Source organism: Mustela lutreola, chromosome 3, assembly GCF_030435805.1.
Source record: "Mustela lutreola isolate mMusLut2 chromosome 3, mMusLut2.pri, whole genome shotgun sequence".
In the NCBI taxonomy this organism is placed as follows: domain Eukaryota; kingdom Metazoa; phylum Chordata; class Mammalia; order Carnivora; family Mustelidae; genus Mustela; species Mustela lutreola.
In genome coordinates this window covers 182,204,802-182,225,215 of record NC_081292.1, presented here as the reverse complement: position 1 = coordinate 182,225,215, position 20,414 = coordinate 182,204,802, and the positions used below count along the sequence as shown (strand labels likewise).

General features: G+C 51.9%; 3 protein-coding genes across 7 annotated transcripts; 2 read left to right on the top strand and 1 right to left on the bottom strand.

The window, feature by feature from the left end:
* Positions 1–72: 72 nt before the first annotated feature.
* Positions 73–6,235, top strand: ANKZF1 (ankyrin repeat and zinc finger peptidyl tRNA hydrolase 1). Of its 2 annotated transcripts, XM_059167993.1 has the most exons (13): positions 73–671; positions 1,516–1,622; positions 1,849–1,951; positions 2,064–2,257; positions 2,649–2,761; positions 2,857–3,004; positions 3,286–3,514; positions 3,650–3,796; positions 4,423–4,906; positions 5,071–5,182; positions 5,310–5,477; positions 5,613–5,698; positions 5,905–6,235. In XM_059167993.1, exons 1-13 carry the CDS (start codon positions 524–526, stop codon positions 6,026–6,028), a joined length of 2,163 nt encoding a protein of 720 aa, XP_059023976.1. In that variant the 5' UTR covers positions 73–523; the 3' UTR covers positions 6,029–6,235. The 2 variants fall into 2 exon arrangements, with proteins under 2 accessions (XP_059023976.1, XP_059023977.1); XM_059167994.1 differs by lacking the exon at positions 1,516–1,622 and having other exon boundaries at positions 544–671; positions 1,849–1,961.
* Positions 6,176–16,276, bottom strand: GLB1L (galactosidase beta 1 like). Of its 2 annotated transcripts, none has more exons than XM_059167996.1 (17): positions 16,056–16,276; positions 14,748–14,886; positions 14,376–14,542; positions 13,982–14,132; positions 13,754–13,814; positions 9,694–9,788; positions 9,430–9,604; positions 9,289–9,347; positions 9,065–9,186; positions 8,916–8,956; positions 8,599–8,717; positions 8,216–8,290; positions 8,009–8,098; positions 7,752–7,865; positions 7,320–7,451; positions 6,976–7,191; positions 6,176–6,613 (listed from the first exon to the last, which is right to left on the bottom strand). In XM_059167996.1, the coding sequence occupies exons 2-17, from the start codon at positions 14,814–14,816 to the stop codon at positions 6,344–6,346; spliced, it is 1,956 nt and encodes a 651-aa protein (XP_059023979.1). In that variant the 5' UTR covers positions 14,817–14,886; positions 16,056–16,276; the 3' UTR covers positions 6,176–6,343. The 2 variants fall into 2 exon arrangements, with proteins under 2 accessions (XP_059023979.1, XP_059023978.1); XM_059167995.1 differs by having other exon boundaries at positions 14,748–14,874.
* On the top strand, positions 16,245–19,743 carry STK16 (serine/threonine kinase 16). 3 transcript variants are annotated; one of them, XM_059167998.1, is made up of 8 exons: positions 16,245–16,349; positions 16,735–16,924; positions 17,472–17,691; positions 17,956–18,089; positions 18,260–18,380; positions 18,507–18,602; positions 19,021–19,142; positions 19,259–19,743. In XM_059167998.1, the coding sequence occupies exons 2-8, from the start codon at positions 16,839–16,841 to the stop codon at positions 19,395–19,397; spliced, it is 918 nt and encodes a 305-aa protein (XP_059023981.1). In that variant the 5' UTR covers positions 16,245–16,349; positions 16,735–16,838; the 3' UTR covers positions 19,398–19,743. The 3 variants fall into 3 exon arrangements, with proteins under 3 accessions (XP_059023981.1, XP_059023983.1, XP_059023982.1); XM_059167999.1 differs by lacking the exon at positions 16,245–16,349 and adding an exon at positions 16,397–16,522; XM_059168000.1 differs by lacking the exons at positions 17,472–17,691; positions 17,956–18,089.
* Positions 19,744–20,414: the final 671 nt, after the last annotated feature.

Genomic DNA, 20,414 nt, shown 5'->3' with positions numbered 1-20,414 from the left:
GGACCAATAGTACGCGCCATGTGGGGCGGGGCTGAGGCCCGGACGACGCCGTTTGTCCCCTTCGCTGCGCCGTAGTGACGAGATTGTTGTAGTGTTGCAGAAATCCGGACTTGGAATTGTAAACGAGCGTGCGGCTCGGCTCACTGGGGCCTTTGGTGCCGCTTCTGAGGGCGCGGACGAGTGCACGCGGTTTAGTCATTGCTGGAGCTCATCGCACGGGTATCGAGGAGCGGTCGCTTAGGGAACCTGAGTGATTTTGGCTCTACTGGACTCGATTTGGGAGTTGGATGCTTCCCCTTTCACTCTATGTGGTTCGAGACTGTGGGTTTGAGAAAGCGGCCTGGGGTCACGTATTAATCCCCAGAGCGGATTCCTGGTACCAGACTGAGGCCCGAGGTGCCTTCCGGCGTGGGGAGACCAAGTCAGGCAGGCAGGAGACCGGGCGGTAGGATCGCACTCTGGGGAGCTGTTTCTGTCCCCCTTTCTGCTCCAGAAGGTCCTCCTAAAGAATTTCTGCTCAGCCATGTCGCCGGTTTCAGCTGCAACCCAGGTTCCTGCGTTGGTTTCCCTCTTTGACCTCAGCGCGGATGCTCCGATCCTTCAGGGCCTGAGCCTGGTGAGCCGCCCTTCTGGGGAGGCTGTGGCCCAGGCTCTGCGGGCTTCCTGTCCAGGTATCCGGGAAGGTTTGGGGAGGACCCACGAGGACCGTGACGGGCTAGAGCTTATTACTCGTCCAGGGAACACATTCTTACTGATATTCCCCGGTTTAAGAGCCCTTGCTGACATCTCTTCCTACAGGATAAAATTTATCTTCAATTCCCTCAATCTGCGGGTTGTTTCCCGCACAAGCCCCCCGAATTGTTTCCAAACAAGGCTCTTGTCATTTCTTACGTCTGGTTGTGTTTACAGCACTGCCTGCAAAAAACTTCAAAATTCCTAGATACGGCCAAATTTAACTGGTTTCCAATCAAATCAGTCGTTCTTAATGAATGTAAAACAATTTTTTATTTGTTTATTTGTAAAACAATTTTTTATTTTTATTTTTACAACCTTAATTTGAATCTGGCTGTTTTTCTTGAAGTTTGAAACAAACCACACTGTAATTGGAAATGTAAGCTTAAAAAATGGACGTTTGGCCCCTGGGGATAATATATGTTTATAAAAAATAAAAAATTTAAAAAAAATGGACGTTTGGGAAGTGGTTTTTGCAGTTAAAAATAATTTTAACGTTACCAAAAATTATTTTCTACGGGATTACTCTAAACAATCCCTTTAGTTAACGTGTTTGATATATGTCTGTTTCACATAATAGCTTTACTGAGAAAAGTGTCTACTGTGCCGTTTATCTCATGATTCCCAGATTGTAATTCTGTGAAGGAAAGGATGTGCCATCTTTTTCTTTTGTATTCTCCTTTGTATACCAGACCCTGAATGTAATTCCTGAATGTAATTCCAGGTACTGCAGATTTGGATTCCCTTTCCCCCTCTGATTACCCTCCCCTTATTTATGTTCAGGGGAGAGAGCAAGCCCAGAAAGAAAGCCACTCCAGGGTCTCCCGGATATTTCAGAGAAATTATTTTGTTCTACTTGTGACCAGACCTTCCACGACCACCAGGAACAGGTAGAAAGCGAGGTGCAAAGCTAAGGGGTGGAAGCAAAAGTATCATGGGGTGTGAGGAGAGGGAGACGTGTGACGTGTCTTTAATTAATAAAGGTCCATGTTTTGACTGAGGCAGTTGGTATTACCTGGTCATATTTCCTGGAATTCTATCACTGGTCTTGGGTACCACAAAGGGCCAGGCTAGGGCGTATTTCCACATTCAGCCTCTTTCTTTGCCTCCTACCAGAGGGAACATTATAAGCTTGACTGGCATCGGTTTAACCTAAAGCAACGTCTCAAGGAAAAGCCTCGCCTGTCTGCCCTGGATTTTGAAAAGCAGAGCTCCACAGGTGATGGCCGGTAGGACATGTTGAGTAGGACATGGGGGTGGAAGAAGGTTGAGGAGCTTGAGGAAAGGCCAAAGATGGAACACCAAACTTGTGCACCTCATGTTGTTTTCAGGAGATCTTTCCAGCATCTCAGGATCAGAGGACTCAGACTCAGCCAGTGAGGACAGCTTGCAGATACCGGATGAGGAGAGGGCTGGGTCTGAGAAGCCCAGCAGACCCCAAGGCTTCCACCCTCATCGGGTTCTTTTCCAGAACGCTCTGGGCCAGTTTCTTTATGCCTATCGCTGTGTGCTAGGCCCTCGCCAGGCAAGTGGCAGCCCGGGTTGTGTAGCCAACTACAGCCTTTGTACACTCAGCCTAGGTCTCCCCTAAGTCCAGGCCATCTCTTACTTTTCTTCCTGTTGGATTGGGTCTCACCAGTGACAGCACAGTCTTGGCTTGACATGGCCTGAATCTGGGGGTCAGGCGTAACAGAATTAAGTTTGGAAACAGACCCATCTAGGTTTGAATTGTTCTACCACTTGATCTTGACTACCTGTACTCTATAAGCCTCAGATTTCCTTGTCTGAAAACTGGGAGACAAGCCTCAGGATGGTTGTAGGAAATGAGATCATGCATATTAAGACACTCAGCACTGGCACTGGGTTTCTTCCTGTCAGTGAGTGCCATGGGCATGTTTGTGTTCTCCATCTTCCAGGTGCCCCAACAAGAACCCGAACTACTCCTACATAACCTGCAAAACGGAGGTCCCAGACACTGCGTGGTGCTCATGGCTGCAGCTGGGCACTTTGCTGGAGCCATTTTCCAAGGGTGAGAGGGTGCTGCCTGGGGTATAAGGATGCAGTGGGTCCTGTTAGCCTGGGCATACGGGCCAGTTGCCAGCACTGGGTCTGTGTTGTCTACAGAAGAGACGTGGTGACCCACAAAACCTTTCACCGCTACACAGTGCGGGCCAAGCGGGGCACAGCCCAGGGAATTCGTGATGCCCGGGGTGGGGCTTCTCGCTCTGCCGGAGCCAACCTGAGGCGCTATAATGAAGCCACATTATACAAGGTGAGTTAGGTGTCACAGATCTGGTGGTCTGCTCCTCTCCTTTTGTCCCCTTTCATCAAATGTTACAGTGGGGAGCTTGACGCCTGTATCCTCTGGTCTTCATTATTTCTGGGAAGGTGAAGGTAAACTAGGGATGGCTCCCCAGGAGTCCTCTCATTCTCCTTCCCCTCTACTGTCTTGTACGTCCCATTCCTTACACGTCATCTGTGGGCCGGTGTTTTGGTTGGAGATTTAGAAATAGCAAGTGAAGCTGCACGGGGCTGAGTTACTCTCTTCTCTAGGATGTTCGTGACCTGCTGGCAGGGCCAGTCTGGGCCAAAGCGCTGGGGGAGGCTGGGACAATATTGCTGCGTGCTCCCCGCTCTGGCCGGTCCCTGTTCTTCGGAGGCCATGGGGCACCCCTGCAACGGGGGGATCCCCGACTTTGGGATATCCCCCTCGCTACCCGCAGACCCACCTTCCGAGAGCTACAGCATGTGCTCCATAAGCTGACCACCTTGCACGTCCATGGTGAGCTGCTGATCAAGGTCCTCAGACTCCCTAGACCTTTCTGTACCTTCCAGCCCAGGCCTTGGGTTCATTGAGAGAGACCTGGGCTGGCTTCTGCTCAGCTCGACTTGAGAAACATCTTTTGTTTTATGACAGGAGAGGACCCCTGGGAGGCAGACAGGTTGGACTCACCTCAGACACACTGGAAGAAGAGAGAGGGGAAGAAGGCTACCGAGGCAGAAAGAAAGGTCTCCAGTGATGAAAATGAGGCACTTGGGCAGAATGAGGAATCTTCCAAACAGGGTTTGAGTCCCATCTGGCAGCTGTCAACTCTCTCTGGGTGTCTGTCCCGGAAATGCAGTGTCAAATCTACTGTTGCTTCCCTCTTTATAATGAGCCCTACACAACACATAGTTCGTTATGATAAGGGGCACCTGGTAGCAATCACTGGGACTGGGTCAGGGACCTTTCCAGACTTCCTGTTCGCTTTTGTTCACTGATGTATCTCAGTACTTAACATGAAATAGTGCATGAAACAGATGCTTGTGTGGCACAAATCTCACGTATTTGCTTTCTTATCAGATGCTGTGGTTTGGAGCTAAGGCCTGCTTTCCCGGCCTCATACTCTTAGCCTTAGTGGCTGTCACTGCCCCCATGCTCTCCCCCGTTGTGTACCATCCTAACGCGGCTCAAGGGGAGAGTCTAAGGATACCTGGCCCTCCGTAGCTCCTTCTGGGTCTTTCCCGTCTGAGCTAGCCTCATTTCTGCATGCAGTACTAATGGATACAGATCTCGGGTGACAAAATACAAATATTTCTTTTCATTTTAAGACAATCTGGATTCTTTTTTTTATGTACATTCTTATACATCTGGGGCAGCCCACCAGTGTACTTCTTTAGGTGGACCAAACATGTCGTATTTTTCCCTAGGTTCAGGGTCGGAGGAAGAGGACAGCCCCCAGGTAGAGTTGGAACTAGTAGAGTTGACAGTGGGGACCCTGGATCTTCGTGAGTTTGAGGTACTGCCAAAGCGGAGGAGGAGGAAGAGGAATAAGGAGAGGAACCGAGACCTGAAAGCTGGGACGCACGTGACGCTTCCCCAGCAACCTCAAGGAGATGAAGCCTTCTCACAGTCTGCCCAGGCACACACGGCCCCTTTGGGGCCTTCCCTGGATGAGGCCAAGACCCCTGATCATTCAGAGCTCTGGGACATGCTTCTAGCTGCTTGCCGAGCCGGAGACGTCGAGATGCTGAAACTCCAGCTAGCTGCCGGCCCCAGAGACCCTGGAGTTCTGTCTCTGCTCAGTGCCCCCTGGGGCTCCAGGGGCTTCACCCTCCTGCATGCAGCAGCTGCCGCTGGGAGAGGCTCAGTGGTTCGCCTGCTGCTGGAGGCAGGTGCCGACCCTACTGTGCAGTAAGTAGGGGTCTCCAAGCTGAGCCCTTTGGGGGTATAGAGAGGATCATCTGGAGGCTAATGTTGGTACTGGCTACTTGACAGAATTCCCCTTGATCTGTTTGGGTGAGGTTGGGAGATGCAAGAGGCAAGCTGAACCCATATTTGGGGCTCTTCGCACCTAGGGACTCCCGGGCCCGGCCACCATATACGGTTGCAGCTGACAGGTCAACGCGAAATGAGTTCCGAAGGTTCATGGAGAAGAATCCAGATGCTTACGATTACAGCAAGGCTCAGGTCAGCTGGAAAAGGAAGCAGCAGCACAGTAGGAAGGCAGCCTAGATGCAGGCTAAAATCTTTTCTACTTTGTTAGAGTTTTCCCAAGGTATGGGTCTTACCTTACACCTCCCCGGAAATCCTCCAGGTGCCAGGGCCGCTGACGCCCGAAATGGAGGCACGGCAGGCTATGCGGAAAAGGGAGCAGAAGGCTGCGCGGCGGCAACGGGAGGAACAGCAGCGGAAGCAGCGGGAGCAGGAGGAGAGGGAGCGAAAAGAGCAGCAGCGCTTTGTTGCCCTCAGTGATCGTGAGAAGGTGAGGCCCAAGCTGCTCTCTTCCACAGCCCTGATTTCCTTAGAGGTCTGACTGGTTTCCAGTGTGCAGCTGCCCCTTCTTGGGTACTCTGCCCACCACTGGGGCCTTGTCCTTAACAAGACTTCTTTCCCTCAGAGGGCTCTGGCTGCAGAGCAGCGGCTAGCTGCCCAGCTGGGCGTCCCCACCCTGCGGACCCCCGGCTCTGTGGACCTCAGTGCTCCGTAAGTGCAGGGACGGGCGTGATGGCTAGGCTGGGAGTGGGCAAGCAGACTGAATGCTGCAGCGTACTCAGAAAGGCCATTGGGGGGACTGGAGATGTTCTGGAAACCTTCTAGAGCCAAACCAGAAATGGCCAGAGGGGTGGGGAGAGCCTGGATTGGAGAGTTTCTGGGGTACCTGTTCAACCATCTGTCTTCCTCTTGTCCAGACGCTGCTGGAGTTGTGGGACATCCCTCCAGGGCCTCACTCCCTTTCACTATCTCGACTTCTCTTTCTGCTCCACACGCTGCCTCCGAGACCACCGCTGCCAGGCCGCCAAGCCCTCTTCCTGATCTCTCATGGCTGCGCCTGGAGCCAGCTCGGCCCTGAGGGGCTGCATTCACACTAGCCCTAGGTTTCTTCTTTCCCGTGAAAGCGGAGTATTCGGAAGATTAGGAAGGACACTCAGGAACCCAGGCAAAGACAGGGCCACAGAGGAGTGTGGAGCTGGGACAGTCTCTGGAATTTTAATCACAATAAAGTTTGGCAAGGAAACTGCACTTGGACTAGCATTTGGGCCTTGTGGCCTTTGGTTCCTTGAGGTCATCGTGGCCAGCACCAAGGAATCCTGCCCACTCCGTGTCCCAGGTCCGAGGGTTACCTTTCTCTCAGTGCCCGCTTAACTCCATTGGTTCAGGGGCACCTTGTGTATCAGCTGAGAGGGAGTAGATGTATGTCTTATGCAGGGTGCTGTTTAGGATGGGCCTATCCAGAAACTGGACTTGGGGCTGAGGTGGCACGTTTTCTAGCTCTAGCAGTGTGATTTTGTTGAGGGCTCCCCTAGAAAACAGCAGGGGTCTTGGCACGTAGAGAGTCTCTTGGGGCCCCCGCTTTGTCCAGTACCGGCCCAGGTTAAACCCATTGATCCAGACTTGGCCCTGGGAAAGAGAAGAGAGAGCGGAAAATAAAAGGGTCAGCTCTCAAGGGGGTAGAATCATCCCCTTTTGGGGTTTCCTTTTTCTTTCTTTCTTTTAAGATTTATTTATTTGAGAGTGAGAATGAGAGCGTGCAGCGGGGAGAGGCAGAGGGAGAAAGAGAGAATCCCAAGCGTGGAACTTGACACGGGGGTTTGATCCCAGGACCTTGAGATCACACCCTTAGCTGAAATCAAGAGTTGGATGCTCAACCAACTGAGCCACCCAGGCGCCCCTCCCTTTTGGGTTTCTAATCGGGAATAGTTTCTGTTCCCCCTCCTTCCATGATACTCCTCTCATCACTCTGACCCCACTGTCAGCAGTACCTTGGTCCATCCAGGTAGAGAGAGAAAAGTGTCCCCGCCTTCTCCTAAAATTGGAAACTTTGTGGAGTAGAAGGTGGGGCCAGAGGGAACTTGAGGATGTGACCTTTTCTTCAGCTGGAGGGGAAACCACCGCTTTACAAGCTTATCAATTTTCAGAGGGAACATCAGCCACCGGCTGAGGACCGTTTGCCCCAGAACTGGTGGCTCTAATAGGCCCTGCGAAGAAGGCAAATGAAAACTCATCATTCATTAAGCTCTTGTTTGTCCTCTATTAGGCCCCTATTTTTCCAAGGGAGTCTGGTCAGTAAGAGTCCGGAGGAGAAGCGGTGGGAAAACCAACTTACCTTGAAGTCACTGCTGTTAGACCCGAAACTGAGCCTCCCCATGTTCTCCAGTAAGATGTCTAGTTTGGCCCCTACTTTCCCCATCAAAAATAGTTGGTGTTTCATGTTTCGTTCCAGAACACCCTGAAACACCTGTAGATAAGAGGAGCTGTGAGTGGAAGGCCTCAGCATCTAACTCATGGCCATGACAGAGGAAGCTACGTTAGCCCACGTATTTGGAGAGCAAAGAGAACACAGCCCATCTGTCGGTTACCCATGCATTCTGGAACCTTAGCCTCAGTTAAATTCATCCTCATCCCAGCTTCTCCGAGGCCCCCCTGCAAATGTGGGCAGACAGTAGGAAAAGGCAGATACAGGGAACTTAAGGCTAAAGGATGCTGGGGAGGGGAGAAGAGACAGGCTCACAAGGGTAGCCTAGAATTAGGTCCTTACCCCATCTACCATCACATAGGCGCGGTCATGGACTCCATTGTTAGGCACCCAGAACTGTGTTGGCTCAGACACAGTATAGGTCAGATAGGTCCGGTATAGCACAAAGCCACGGTCCTGGGTATGGAAGAGGAAGTACTTACGATGAACTGAGAGGTAAGAGAGGATTCTCTGGGGAAGGTGTGCAGGGCAGAAGGAAACTTTGGCCATGGCTGTTGAGGAAAGCTGCCATGCCTGCTGGATGTGGGATTCTGCCTTACCTGTTTGACAGCCTCAAAGGACATTGGCAAGATTGAACTGATGGGCCCTTGGGGACACAGGAAGTCTAGGAAAGCCAGCAAATCCCCATCCTATTGGAAGAAGGGGAAGGTACTAGAATAAAAGGGAAGTTCCAGAATAGAGGGCAGGATAGGCTAGACCATTTAGAGAACAAAGGGTAGAATCAGAAAAGATGAAGAAGAGCTTACCAGTTGCAGGGTCAAAGGTCCAAGCGTCATCTTGGGGCTGGGGGGAGGTAAAGGTCCCAGGGGAATTTCCTGGAACTGAGCCCAAATTCTCTCAGGAGCCATAGGAAAACCACAAAAACAACCCTTATTCCAAGACCCTAGCATAGGGTTCTCAACCTGGGGTCCAGGGAATGGTTTCAAGGGGTCATGAAGATCCTGTACTTTTGCACATGCTTATGTCTATCTTCCCAGGTAGTCCCATCTGCGTAGCTGGGAAACGGTTCTTTGGGCTCCGTGGCCCAGATAACCACCAGTGATTTATGGGATCCCATTACAAACAATTTAGGTACTCCCTTTCCCCAAATTAATAAGAGCCTTGGGCGCTTAATGAAGTGGTAGGGCACCTCACTGATGACGTTTCGAAGAGCAAAAAGCTTAGGTGTGGGGTCCCCTGCTTCAGATATTGGTGCATCGTAGTCATAGCTGGTAGTAATTGGAAGAAAGCGTCCCTTCTCATCAGCACCTGGGGTCAAACCGATTTCCTTAATTCAGTGTCTTTCAAATGATAGGCACTAGGCAAAGACATTCATGCAAAGAATTTTGCTGCCAGAGGGGGCAGTGGTGGCCACATCCAATTTCTAGACCTCCTAATCTACCCAGCCCTTGGATTCCAATTCCTTGATGCCTCCCTGACTCCATCCCAGGGACCCTGCGGACTCACCATTCCAGTATCCAAAGTTGGTGCCTCCGTGGAACATGTACCTGAAGTGGGGGAAGGTGGGGAGAAAGGCAAAAGCTGACCCACTGAATCGCTTCGATCCCCCAACACCCTGCTAATGGCTTCATGTTGGCCCCCATGTCTCCAGTTACATGTTCACACTGGCTCCCAGCTTCAGCATGCTTTCTAGGCCTTTGGTCACAGCCAAAACGGACCGTGTGGAGTGGTTCTGGCCCCAGTAATCCAGCCAGCCTGTGTAATACTCGGAGTTCACCTAAAATGTGGAGTGACAGCAGCTGTAAGCGGGATGGGAACTGAGCTCGACCCATTCCTACCCTGACTCCAGCTCTGACTGCCCTCCCCTCCAGCTCCTCACCAGCGGCCCATGGGGCTCATACACCCGCAGTAGGCCAAAGATTTTGGTCATGTTGTCAGCTGCGGAAAGGAGGCAAAGTTGAGAGATGAGCACAGAGGAGATGCCCAGTCCCCAGACTCCACTCCACCCCGCTCAGGACACCTGGGCCGAAATCCACAGTGGTGTAGAGTCCCTGGAGGGAGCCACATTTGAGTCCTTCAGGCCCATCTGTGGTGAAGAGGAGGATTCTGTCTCCCAGCAGCGCACGGAAGAGCCCAGCCAGGTGCCGCATGTAGCTGAAGTCACAGGCCCTGTAGCTACCGTATTCATTCTCCACCTGCCAGGGAAAAGGAGGAGTGGAGCTCAGCTACCCAGTGGAGGTTAGGACCCCTGGCACCGCCTTCCTCTTGCCCGGTCCCCTTGTACCTGAATGCTAATGATGTTGCCCCCATTATGGTAGAGCCATGGATATAACTTGGGCAGCAAGACCTTGAACCAGGAGTCCACTGCGGCAAGAAAGGCTAAAGGAAGAAGCGGTGGTCTGCTCATTAGGACACAACCACTTTTGCAGCCCCCACCCACAGCACCAAGGTCAGCAAGCTCAGAGCTGCCTGAACCCTGGGCTACAGTTTTGTATCCCACTTGTCCACAAATGACTCTGAACCCTGAGCACCTGTGAATTTGCATGGCAAGGACATCTGAGCTCAGGAAACCTTAAAAGCAGTGTTTATAAATTTAATTTTTAAATTAAATTTTCATTTTTTTTAAAGATTTTATTTATTTATCAGAGAGAGAGTGGGAGAGAGCGAGCACAGGCAGACAGAATGGCAGGCAGAGACAGAGGGAGAAGCAGGCTCCCTGCTGAGCAAGGAGCCCGATGTGGGACTCGATCCCAGGATGCTGGGATCATGACCTGAGCCGAAGGCAGCTGCTTAACCAACTGAGCCACCCAGGTGTCCCTAAATTTTCATTTTTAAACATGAGAAGAATGTTAGAGACGCCTGGCTGGCTCAGTCGGTTAAGCGTCTGCCTTAGGCTCAGGTCATGATCCCAGGGTCCTGGGACAGAGTCCTGCATCATACCACATCAGGCTCCTTGCTCAGCGGGGAGCCCACCTCTCCCGCTGCCTGCCACTCCCCCTGCTTGTGAATGAGTGCTCTCTCTCTCTGACAAATACATAAAATCTTTAAAAAACAAACAAAAACATTGAATTCCTTTACATTTTGTGTTCTGTATAAGGGGTGTCCAGACTTAACTGTCTCCTTTAATCCAAGCATATGTTAAATCTCATTCAACAAATATTTACGCATGCTTCCTATGTACCAATGTTCTAGGTGTTAGGGATACAGAGTAGAACAAAATAGATAAAAATCTCTGCCCTTGTGAAATTTCCTTCCCAGTGAGGAGGGCAGACAATAAATAAATAGCTAAAATAGATAGTGTGTTAGTGCCACGGAGAAAAAAATAAAGCAGGGAAGAAGGATATAAAATCGTGGGGGAGCTTAAATTTTAGAGAGTAGCCCAGGGCAGGCCTCATTTGCAGGAAGACGGTGGGAGCACTGAGTGCAAATACCTCAAAGGAGGACTGTGCCTGGTGGGTTTGAAAAACAGCAACGAGGCCAGCGTGAACAATGAGGAAAAGAGCAGAGGTCAGGGAGATGACCGGGCCAACAAGGTAGGATCCAATAGGCCATTTTTTTTTTTAAAGATTTTATTTATTTATTTGACAGAGAGAGATCACAAGTAGACAGAGAGGCAGGCAGAGAGAGAGAGAGGGAAGCAGGCTCCCCACAGAGCAGAGAGCCCGATGCGGGACTCGATCCCAGGACCCCGAGATCATGGCCCGAGCCTAAGGTAGCGGGTTAACCCACTGAGCCACGCAGGCGCCCCCAATAGGCCATTTTAAGGAATCCATGGTTCCTACTCTGAATGAGGTGAGAACCTATTGGAGACGTTTAAGCAGTGAAATGGCATGATCTGAGATATGTATTTAAACTTCTATTTTAACAGGATCACCGTGTGTCGAAAACAGAGGCTAGGGGCAAAGAAGGGAAACCAGTAAGTAACCTATTAAAGTAGCCAGGTGGGAGAGGTGGTTTGGATTAATGTGGGTGGTGAAAAGGGCTGAATTCAATGTATTTTGAGAGTAAAGCTGCAGGGTTTTCTGATAGGTTGAATGTGAGGTGGGAGGGAGGGGCACGACGAATTACACCACAGTGCTTAGCCTGATCAGTTGCAAAATGGGAGTCACCGTTAACTGAGAGGAGATCGTAGGAATGACCGGGGAGCTGCAGGCAGAGGGAGAAGCAGGTTCTCGGCAGGGAGCGTGATGCACAACTCAATCCCAAGACGCTGGGATCCTGATCTGAGCCGACTGAGCCACCTAGGCGACCCTGACTGAAGATTCCTTTTTCAGAGTCATTAGCTATTAGATGGATGGAAAGCCATGAGAATAGATGAGATTGTCTAAGGAATGAACACATAGAAAAAGAGAAGCGTCCAAGGCCTGAGCCCTGCAACACCCCAGCCTTTACCGGAAAGAGAACGGGAAAAGAGCCAGCATGAGACTAGGAAGGAAGGCGCCTGGGTGGTTCAGTGTGCTGAACGTCGTCCTTTGGCTAAGGTCATGGTCCCAGAGTCCTGGGATGGAGTCCTGCATCGGGCTCCCTGCTCAGCAGCAAGCCTGCTTCTCCCTCCGTACACGCCCCCATCCCCTGCCCCCGGATTCTCTCTCTCTCTCTCTCTGCTCAGGCTCTCCCTCTCTCTCTCAAATTAATAAATAAAATCTTTAAAACAAACAAACAAAAGAGACTAATAAGGAGTGGTCAGCAAGGCTGGGGCACGGGGAAGGAGCAGGAGTCAGAAAAAGGTGGTATCCTGGAAGCCAAGAGAAGAGTGTTTGTGAAAGGATCATGGGAAAAGCTGGGCTGGGAGCGCCTGACTGGCCAAGGAGAAGAGAGGCCTGGAAAGGGAGTGTGGACTCAGCAGTGAGGAGGTCACTGGCTTTCTTGAGAAAAGCAGACACCGCCTGCCGGTGTTCCAGCACAAATTACCATTTCAAATGTATTTCATAGCCAGCTGAGTTGGGGAATTGCTGTGAGGGGCAGAAAGCACCCTCAGAAGTGGGACAGTCCCTGCAGGGTCCCCAGCAGATACAAAGCGTTCTTACCAGATTACCAGAGTGATCTTTTTGAAAGATAGAAATCAGATAAAATCACTCCCTTGCTCTGATGACTTCCTGTTTACACACCTGAAGTAAAATTCAAACTCCTTGAAATACTGGGCATTTCCAAGTTTAATCTTGAATTCCCATCTTTTCTTTCCCTATGATGCTTCCTCAGGCAATGTCTCAATAGCCATGGATGTAAACGCCATCTTTAGACTGAAGAATCCCAAATTTATCTCTAGCTCAGACCTCCCCATGAATGCCACGATCATACAATCTGTGGCTTACTTAACATCCTCACTTGAGTGTGATGGGACAGAAATTTAACATGACCAGAACTGTTTCCCCCCCCGGCCAAAAAGATGGTCCTTTGCAACCCCTAGTCTTCTCCATCTTCCCCATGTCAGTAAATGGCACCACCACCTAGACTGGCAAGAAAGGGGACCCCTTTCTTTCCAGACCCTACCTATGCTGCCCCCACCCTTCTCCTTCCTGTCAAAATCGATCAACAAGTCCTGGTGATTTTGATCTCCAACCTGCATTTCAATTCTCCCCTCTTCTTCCCATCACCTCCCTTCTCAACTACAGTCAGAGTCTCCCGGTTAGTTTCTCCACCTTTACCCTTGCCCTGTTCCCTCCATTTTCTACATGCAGGCTAAAGTAATCTGAAAGCAAATCAAACCTGTCTGATTAGGCTCTTTCAATGGCTTTCTGCTGTGCTTGGAATAAAATGCAAAGCCTTACAGCAGCCTACCAAGTCCTGCCTGAACAGTCCCGATCTATCTCCAGTTTCACGACACATTCCTCCCTCCCTTACCCACTATGCTCCAGCCAAGCTGGCCTCAATCAGGCCATGTTCTTTCCCACCTCTGGGCTTTAGAATAGACTGTTCCCTCTACCTGGCTGTTGTCACTTCACTCTTCATATGACCAGTGCTTTCCCTTCCCTAGAGCCAAGTGAAATGTCATCATCTCAGAAGAGCCTTTTCTGATGTCCCTACCCCAAACGGGCCTTCCCTGTTACTCATGATCTCAACTCCTTGTCTATTTCCACAGCTGGTATTTTTACAGGTTGTGCTAATCTTGCAGGTTTTGGTTTTATAAAAAGCTGTTTCTTTCACCGTAAGCTCCACTGCACAGGAGCTGGGTATGCCTGGTCCCCCAGTATGTGGCGCCTCACTAGGCATGAAGGAGACACTCAAATGTCTGCATGAATGAGCTCCAGTTTGGGGATGGTCTCTCCGGTTTGGGGCACCCAAATGACCCATTTTGTGACTGTTGGTTGCTTTTTTTCTGTGTTAAAAATGTTGTCTCAACTCACCTGGATCTGAGGTTCTCAGATGTATGTCAGGTTTTTGAAGCAGCCAGGCTGGAAGGCCCCCCTGAGACAAACATAACGACAGCAGGTTTTGTTGTTTGAGGGGGGCGGGCGCGTAAGAAGGGAGTATGTTGAATGCAGCACTGGAAGTGGCCCTACAGTGCAGGCAGATGGGAGGCGTGGAGGAACTGCCTGTGAGTGGCTCTGGCTCTGTCCCTTCTCCTAACTCACCATGTCCCACTCTGCACAGATGTAAGGTCCTGGTCTCAGTATGACCAACAGGTTCGCTAAAGACGCCTCATTCAGGAATGCAAAGAGGTCCCGGCTGCCATTAAAGTTATAGACGCCAGGCTGGGGCTCATGGTAGTTCCAGGGCACATAACTGAGAAAGAAAGAGGTTAACAAGGCCGAAGGTGGGGAGGTCCTGGAAGCCTAAGGGCTCAGGCCTTGCAGGGAATCTCCAGGAAGCTGCCGGAAGGAGGTCCTGGCTCACCCTTTCCCACCCTTGGCCTGAAAGTCCCGGAGCTCTCATACCCAGCTGGTCTTCCTGTCCCCAAACCCCTTCTTACGGGGGTGGTAGGAAGAGTAAATCCCACCCTCCATGGCTCTCCTGAGTACTTCTTACAACTGTACAGCGTTGAGGCCACTCATTCGCATCTTGAAAAGCCGGTCTGCCCAAAGCACCCGTGGTACCCGAAAGTAGTGCAGGCTGCCAGACACGTAGCGGAACGGGGCCCCATCTAGGAGGAATCTGTCATTTTCCCGGTCCACTACGAACGACCGAGTGCCTGCCTGCAAAGAGAGAGAGACCATGCTCAGCAGAGGTCTGGAGTCTGGGATTGGGGGGGGGGGGGGGACGGGAGGAGGCGCAGTGTCGGTAGAGGAGGTGGAACTAGCCCTGCCCATTGTTCTGTGATTTTCACTTTCCTTCTCTCCTGGGCTCTGTCTCGTCCCGCCTCACCACACCCAGCCTGCTGACTCAGTCCTGTCATTTTACCTGGGGCAGCAGCAGCGTCAGAAGTGGCAACAGCAGGGCGGGTAGGCAGAGCGGCTTCTTGGGGGCCATGGCGCTAACAGAGCTCCTCTAGTCTGAGAGGGCGGTCCGGCTGTCACGTGGCGGATTCCTGGGAGGGAACCTCAGCGAGCAAGGGGGCGGGGACCACCTCAAGTTGCCAGGCCAGTACCCTGGACTTGTCCACCCCACTACTCTACTAGTTTGTAAAAATCCTCTGTATCTTGAATCTGCTTCATCATCGCCACCTGGGAGCTTTTTAGAAATGCAGAGTCTCAGGTCCTACCTCAGACCTATAGAATCAGAATTTGCATTTTAACAAGATTCCCAGATGATCCTAAAGACATTCCAGATTGAGAAGCACTGTCCTACTAAACTGAGCTCCCTGAGGGTGAAGAGTACCTTGTCCATCTTGAATCCTCAGCTTCTAGCACGGGGCCTGGCACATAGCAGGTTAAATCTAGACGAATGAATGTCAGAACCAGGGGGGCTAAAACGGTTCAGAACCAAAAGAAACCAGATCTTCCCAGTGGTGTGAAAAGGGGGGGACCAAGTTGTAAGAGGACTCTTTTTCCCGGTGGCCCTGTACCACCTCAGCCATTCCATGTTCTTTGGATGTGCACTGCTCTTCAATTTATCCCTCCCTCCCTGTGTGAGAGATGTCAAGGACAGCTACTTGGTGCTAAGGTTTGGGAGTTTGTGAATTTCCATGACTCCTGCCTTCACAGTCCCAAGCCTGGGATGTAAGGATCAGAATAAGAAAAATAAAATAATAATAAAAATATCAGTAATTTGTTTATTGACACTGAGGGCTATGTCAGCTATTGTGCTAAGCACATCACATCTCATTTTATCTTCAAAAAACTCCGTGCAGTTGATAATTATTATTCCCATTTTACAGATGAGGAAATTGAGAGACAGAAATTTTAAATAACCTGTTCAAGGTTACACTACTAGTTTAGCAAAGCTGGGATTTGAACTAGGCCGTCTGGCCTCACAGTACGTGCACTTAATCTTAGGTACCACTATACCTTGTTTACAATTAGGGAGACTGAGGCTCTGAGAAGTTAAGTGGTTCAAGACCACACGGCTAGTAACTAAGCTATTAAGACAGGATTTAGAACCTAGTCTGGCTCAAGAGCCTAAGGTCTCAACCACTGAAACTAGGGGAGTGGGATATAGGTCAGAGACCCCAAGATTGTACTGATCAGAGCTGTAGGGGGTAGGAGTCCAGGCCGGCAGCACGCGCCCCAGCACCCGCCCCTCGGGGCTGGACTGTAGTCAGCTTCCTACCTCCGGCATTGGGAGATAGAGGTCCTGGGGGCCTCGGGCGGAGCCCGGCTTTGCTCGCTTTTGGCGTGGGTGCCTGCGTCTTGACCACTACTGAAGGCCAGGTGCGGAACCCTCACCCGGGTCCTGGGACCCGTTCTCCCCCAGGCTTAGCCCGCCCCGGGTCTCTCAGCTCGGTGCCCCCACATTATCCCGAAGCCCAGCGGTTGCTAGGATACCGCGGGCCGTTACGCCGGCGCGGACTGATGACGTATCCACGTCTTCCGGTCCCCGGCGCTTCTTTACAACCGGAGCCAGGTCAGTGGGGAGTCGGGGCTGGCCCTCCCGGGGCTCTGCGCGCAGAGGCCGGCTGTGGGCTTTCCTGAGGGGGTGGGCCCTGCCAGGGGTGGGTCTGCGCCTCTCACCCGGCCGGACTACCCTCTGCCCTGCGGTGGCGCCGCGATGGCCGGGGGAGCGGGCGCCGCTCAGAGGTGGGCTAAGGTTGGAGGAAGCGGCCTTGCAGTCGCTGCGTGGCCGGAGGCTTTAAGGCACCCGATCCCAGCCTTCTTGGAGCTGGCGTCGCCAAGGCCCGTTTTCTCCACGTTCCGAGACCCGAGACCCGGGCGCCAGCTTTCCACATTAGTATTTCAGGGATCGTCTGGATCGTGCCTGACCCACGACCCTGCTGTTCTTTTCCCTCCAGCATGATCCGCTGGACCCCCAGCGCATCGCCTGGAAGAGCCCACTCAACCTGGACGCAGCTGTCAGCAGCCTCAGACCGCCCTTGAGGAGGATGACTGAGACACTATGGGCCACGCGCTGTGTGTCTGCTCTCGGGGAACTGTCATCATTGACAATAAGCGCTACCTCTTCATCCAAAAACTGGGGGAGGGGTGAGTGTTTGGAAATCACTTAGCTAGTCCCCAGGGTTCGGGTGACTGAAGGACAGCAGTGTGCACATGATAGGGGCATAGAAGTTTTATTCTCTTAACCTATCCTCTTAGCTCACCTGAGAGAGCCTAGTGACATGGATCCACCTTGTGTGACCTTGAAAAGCCATGGTTTCTTCATCTGCTTAATGGAGATAATTGTCTTTTGTTGGTGATGGAGTTGTGAGGATTAAATGAGATAATGCGTATAAAACACCTCACCCAGGGCCTGGCTCCCAGCACTTGGTAATGCTGACTGTTACTCATGTAATATTTATGGAGCATTTCTCATGTGCAGAACAGTGCATTATGACCAGAGTACCTCGAATTATGGTTTTCCTACTCTTGAGCTCAGAATGTAAAATCTTCAGACTTCTCTTGAAGCCACATCTTGGGAGGGTTTCTGCCAGCTGGGAAAGATACCCCGCTCCCCTTCTCCCCAGGGAGTTCCTCGGGGTCCAAGCAGTGTGGGAGATGACCGTGGTCCTTCACTGACCCCTTTGGCCCACAGTGGGTTCAGCTATGTGGACCTAGTGGAGGGGTTACATGATGGACACTTCTACGCCCTGAAGCGGATCCTGTGTCACGAGCAGCAGGATCGGGAGGAGGCCCAACGAGAAGCAGACATGCATCGCCTCTTCCATCACCCCAACATCCTTCGCCTTGTGGCTTATTGTCTGAGGGAGCGGGGCACTAAACATGAGGCCTGGCTGCTGCTGCCCTTCTTCAAGGTCAGAAAGTCTCCTGGCAATGGAGGGGCTTGCAACAGAATCATCTACCGAGGGCTGTGTGAGTAGTCCAGCATGTTAGGAAGCAGAGACCGTGTCCTGGGGTTGGCCGCTGCAGATTTGGGGTTTAGAGGAACCCAAGTGGGACGGTGAGGTGTCTAGTGTGTGTGGTGAAAGAGTTGCTAGGCTGTGACACAGGAAAGGGATTAGGATGGGGAAGCAGAGGCTCAGAAAAGATGGCCAACTATGGGGAAATTTGTGTTGCAGAGGGGCACGCTGTGGAACGAGATAGAAAGGCTAAAGGACAAAGGCAACTTCTTGACTGAAGATCAGATCCTTCAGCTGCTGCTGGGTATCTGCAGAGGCCTTGAGGCCATTCATGCCCGAGGTTATGCCCACAGGTCAGTGGGAGGGCCCTGTGTGCTTATGGGGCAGAAAGGAAGGGCCTCACCAAAAGGAATGAGAGGTCTCTGCTCTCCTCCCGAGGAACAGTATCCATGATTCTTTTGCCCCAAGGGATTCTAGCCTCCCTATCCAGAGATGCTCATGGGCCATTTCCACTTCCCTACAGGGACCTGAAGCCCACCAATATCTTGCTTGGAGATGAGGGGCAGCCAATTTTAATGGACTTGGGTTCCATGAATCAAGCTTGCATCCATGTGGAGGGCTCCCGCCAGGCTCTAGCCCTGCAGGTAAAAGAGTGTCCAGTTTCTCTCCCCTCCTGTTCTCCATCCTCAACCTTTTCTTTGGCCTGCCCCAGTTTGATCACGTGACCATGACCTGTGCCCCTCATTTGAGCTGTGGGGCCACTGTTCCAGGACTGGGCAGCCCAGCGATGCACCATCTCCTACCGGGCCCCGGAGCTTTTCTCCGTGCAGAGCCACTGTGTCATTGACGAGCGCACTGATGTCTGGGTGAGGAGCATGTGGCCGGGCACATGGCGGGGGAGGAGTGCTGTTCTGCCTGCTGTGTGACGGAGGGGTGGGACTTTGGTTTCAAAAGCATGGGGCCCCAGGAACCATGTATGTCCCCATCCCCCTTGACTTCCTTCCTGGGAACTGTCACTGACATGGTACTCAGCTGCTCAGGAAGTGGTATAATCCTGCCCTTCGAACAGACTGAGTAGAGCTAAGTGGCAAGGCTGAAGGCAGTGGTCAAGCAAGGGGTACAGAGGCCTCCAGCGAACTGGCAGTTTCTCTGGACTCTGGTGATGTCCTGTGGCTGAGGTCAGCATATTCTTTTTAGCTACGAAGTCACCTTTCACTACAGGATAAGAGGAGAGATAATCACCTCCGTTGGTCCCCTGCCAAGGTATAACCAAGTTATGCTCAGTCCCTAGGCTGTGTGCTATACGCCATGATGTTTGGGGAAGGCCCATATGACATGGTGTTCCAGAAGGGTGACAGCGTGGCCCTTGCTGTGCAGAACCAACTCAGCATCCCCCAGACCCCCAGGTGAGCAATAAAAGGGGCACCGAAACATTTCAGACTCCTCTCTGCCATTAGCAGAGTTGGAACCTTAGCACGGGGAACAGCGACCCTCCAGTCACTGTGCCCACCTCCTTCCACAGGCATTCTTCAGCCTTGCGGCAGCTGCTGACCTCCATGATGACTGTAGATCCCCAGCAGCGCCCTCCTGTTTCTCTCCTTCTCAGTCAGTTGGAGGCACTGCAACCCTCAGCTTCAGGCCAGCACACCACCCAAATCTGAACAAACCAGCCACATTGAGAAGGTGACCCCTGTGCCTTGGCTCCCATCCCTCAGAACCTCTATCCAGTCTCTCCAGGGCTGCTTTCTTGTCACTGGGGCAGGTGGATGGGACAGTTGACTCAGTCTTATTTCTCTGCTTCTGCTCTCTGACCTCCCAAGAGCAACAACTGGACAGGGGGACTGACTGAGTTGGGGTGGACGAGGCTGGGAGTGGGGGAAAAGGGAAACGGATAGAATTATAAAGGCTCTGAGCAGGACTGCAGAGCCTACATCATGGTCTGCCTTCACATCTGGGAGCAGGAGAATGTATAAATAGAAGAATAAAGTGAAAGCAGCTTGGTGTGGATCTTAGTCTCATTGTTCCTGGAGGGAGAGAGAAGAGGGGCCAGGGGCCTGAGGTCTGGTTGCCATTTCCAAGGGAACAGACTGGGAAGAGGGACTGGCTTCGTGAGGAGTGACATGACTTCATCCTTCCGCCTAAGGAGGCAGGTGTCCTTACCAGAGACCTGGCTGGCTGGAGGAGGTATATCTTCTCCCAGCCATGTCTCCGTCAGAAACTTACGCTGTTCTGGACCGAGTTGGCTTGTGTGCTAAGAACTGGGACCATGCCCTCCCACCCCAGAAGCACATTCAGTTTGTTCTTTCCTTCATTCCCAGGAGTGGGTAGGTGAGTCAGAGCAGCCCAGCCGGTTTGCCAGGCAAGGGCTTTTGGGTGGAGACACCTAAGGAAGCTTTTGGACCGAAGCTGAGCAGGTCTCTCCCAGCCTCAGCCTGGGGGTGAGGGGAGTGGAGGTGGCAGCCATTTGGCCCAGAGTTTCTCCCAGAGGGTTCTAGCACACACATGGTTAATGATTAATGAGGCCCGTGTGGCGTGGCTGTATCCAGCTGCCACTTCCTGCCCTACTCTGCTGAGTAAACAGGGGCCCTGGCTTTGCTGGGCTGAAACCTGTTCCCTAGGGAAGGGCACTGCGTCCCTGAATCACCAGGGAGGGAAGGGGAAGGGCAGGGCTGACATCT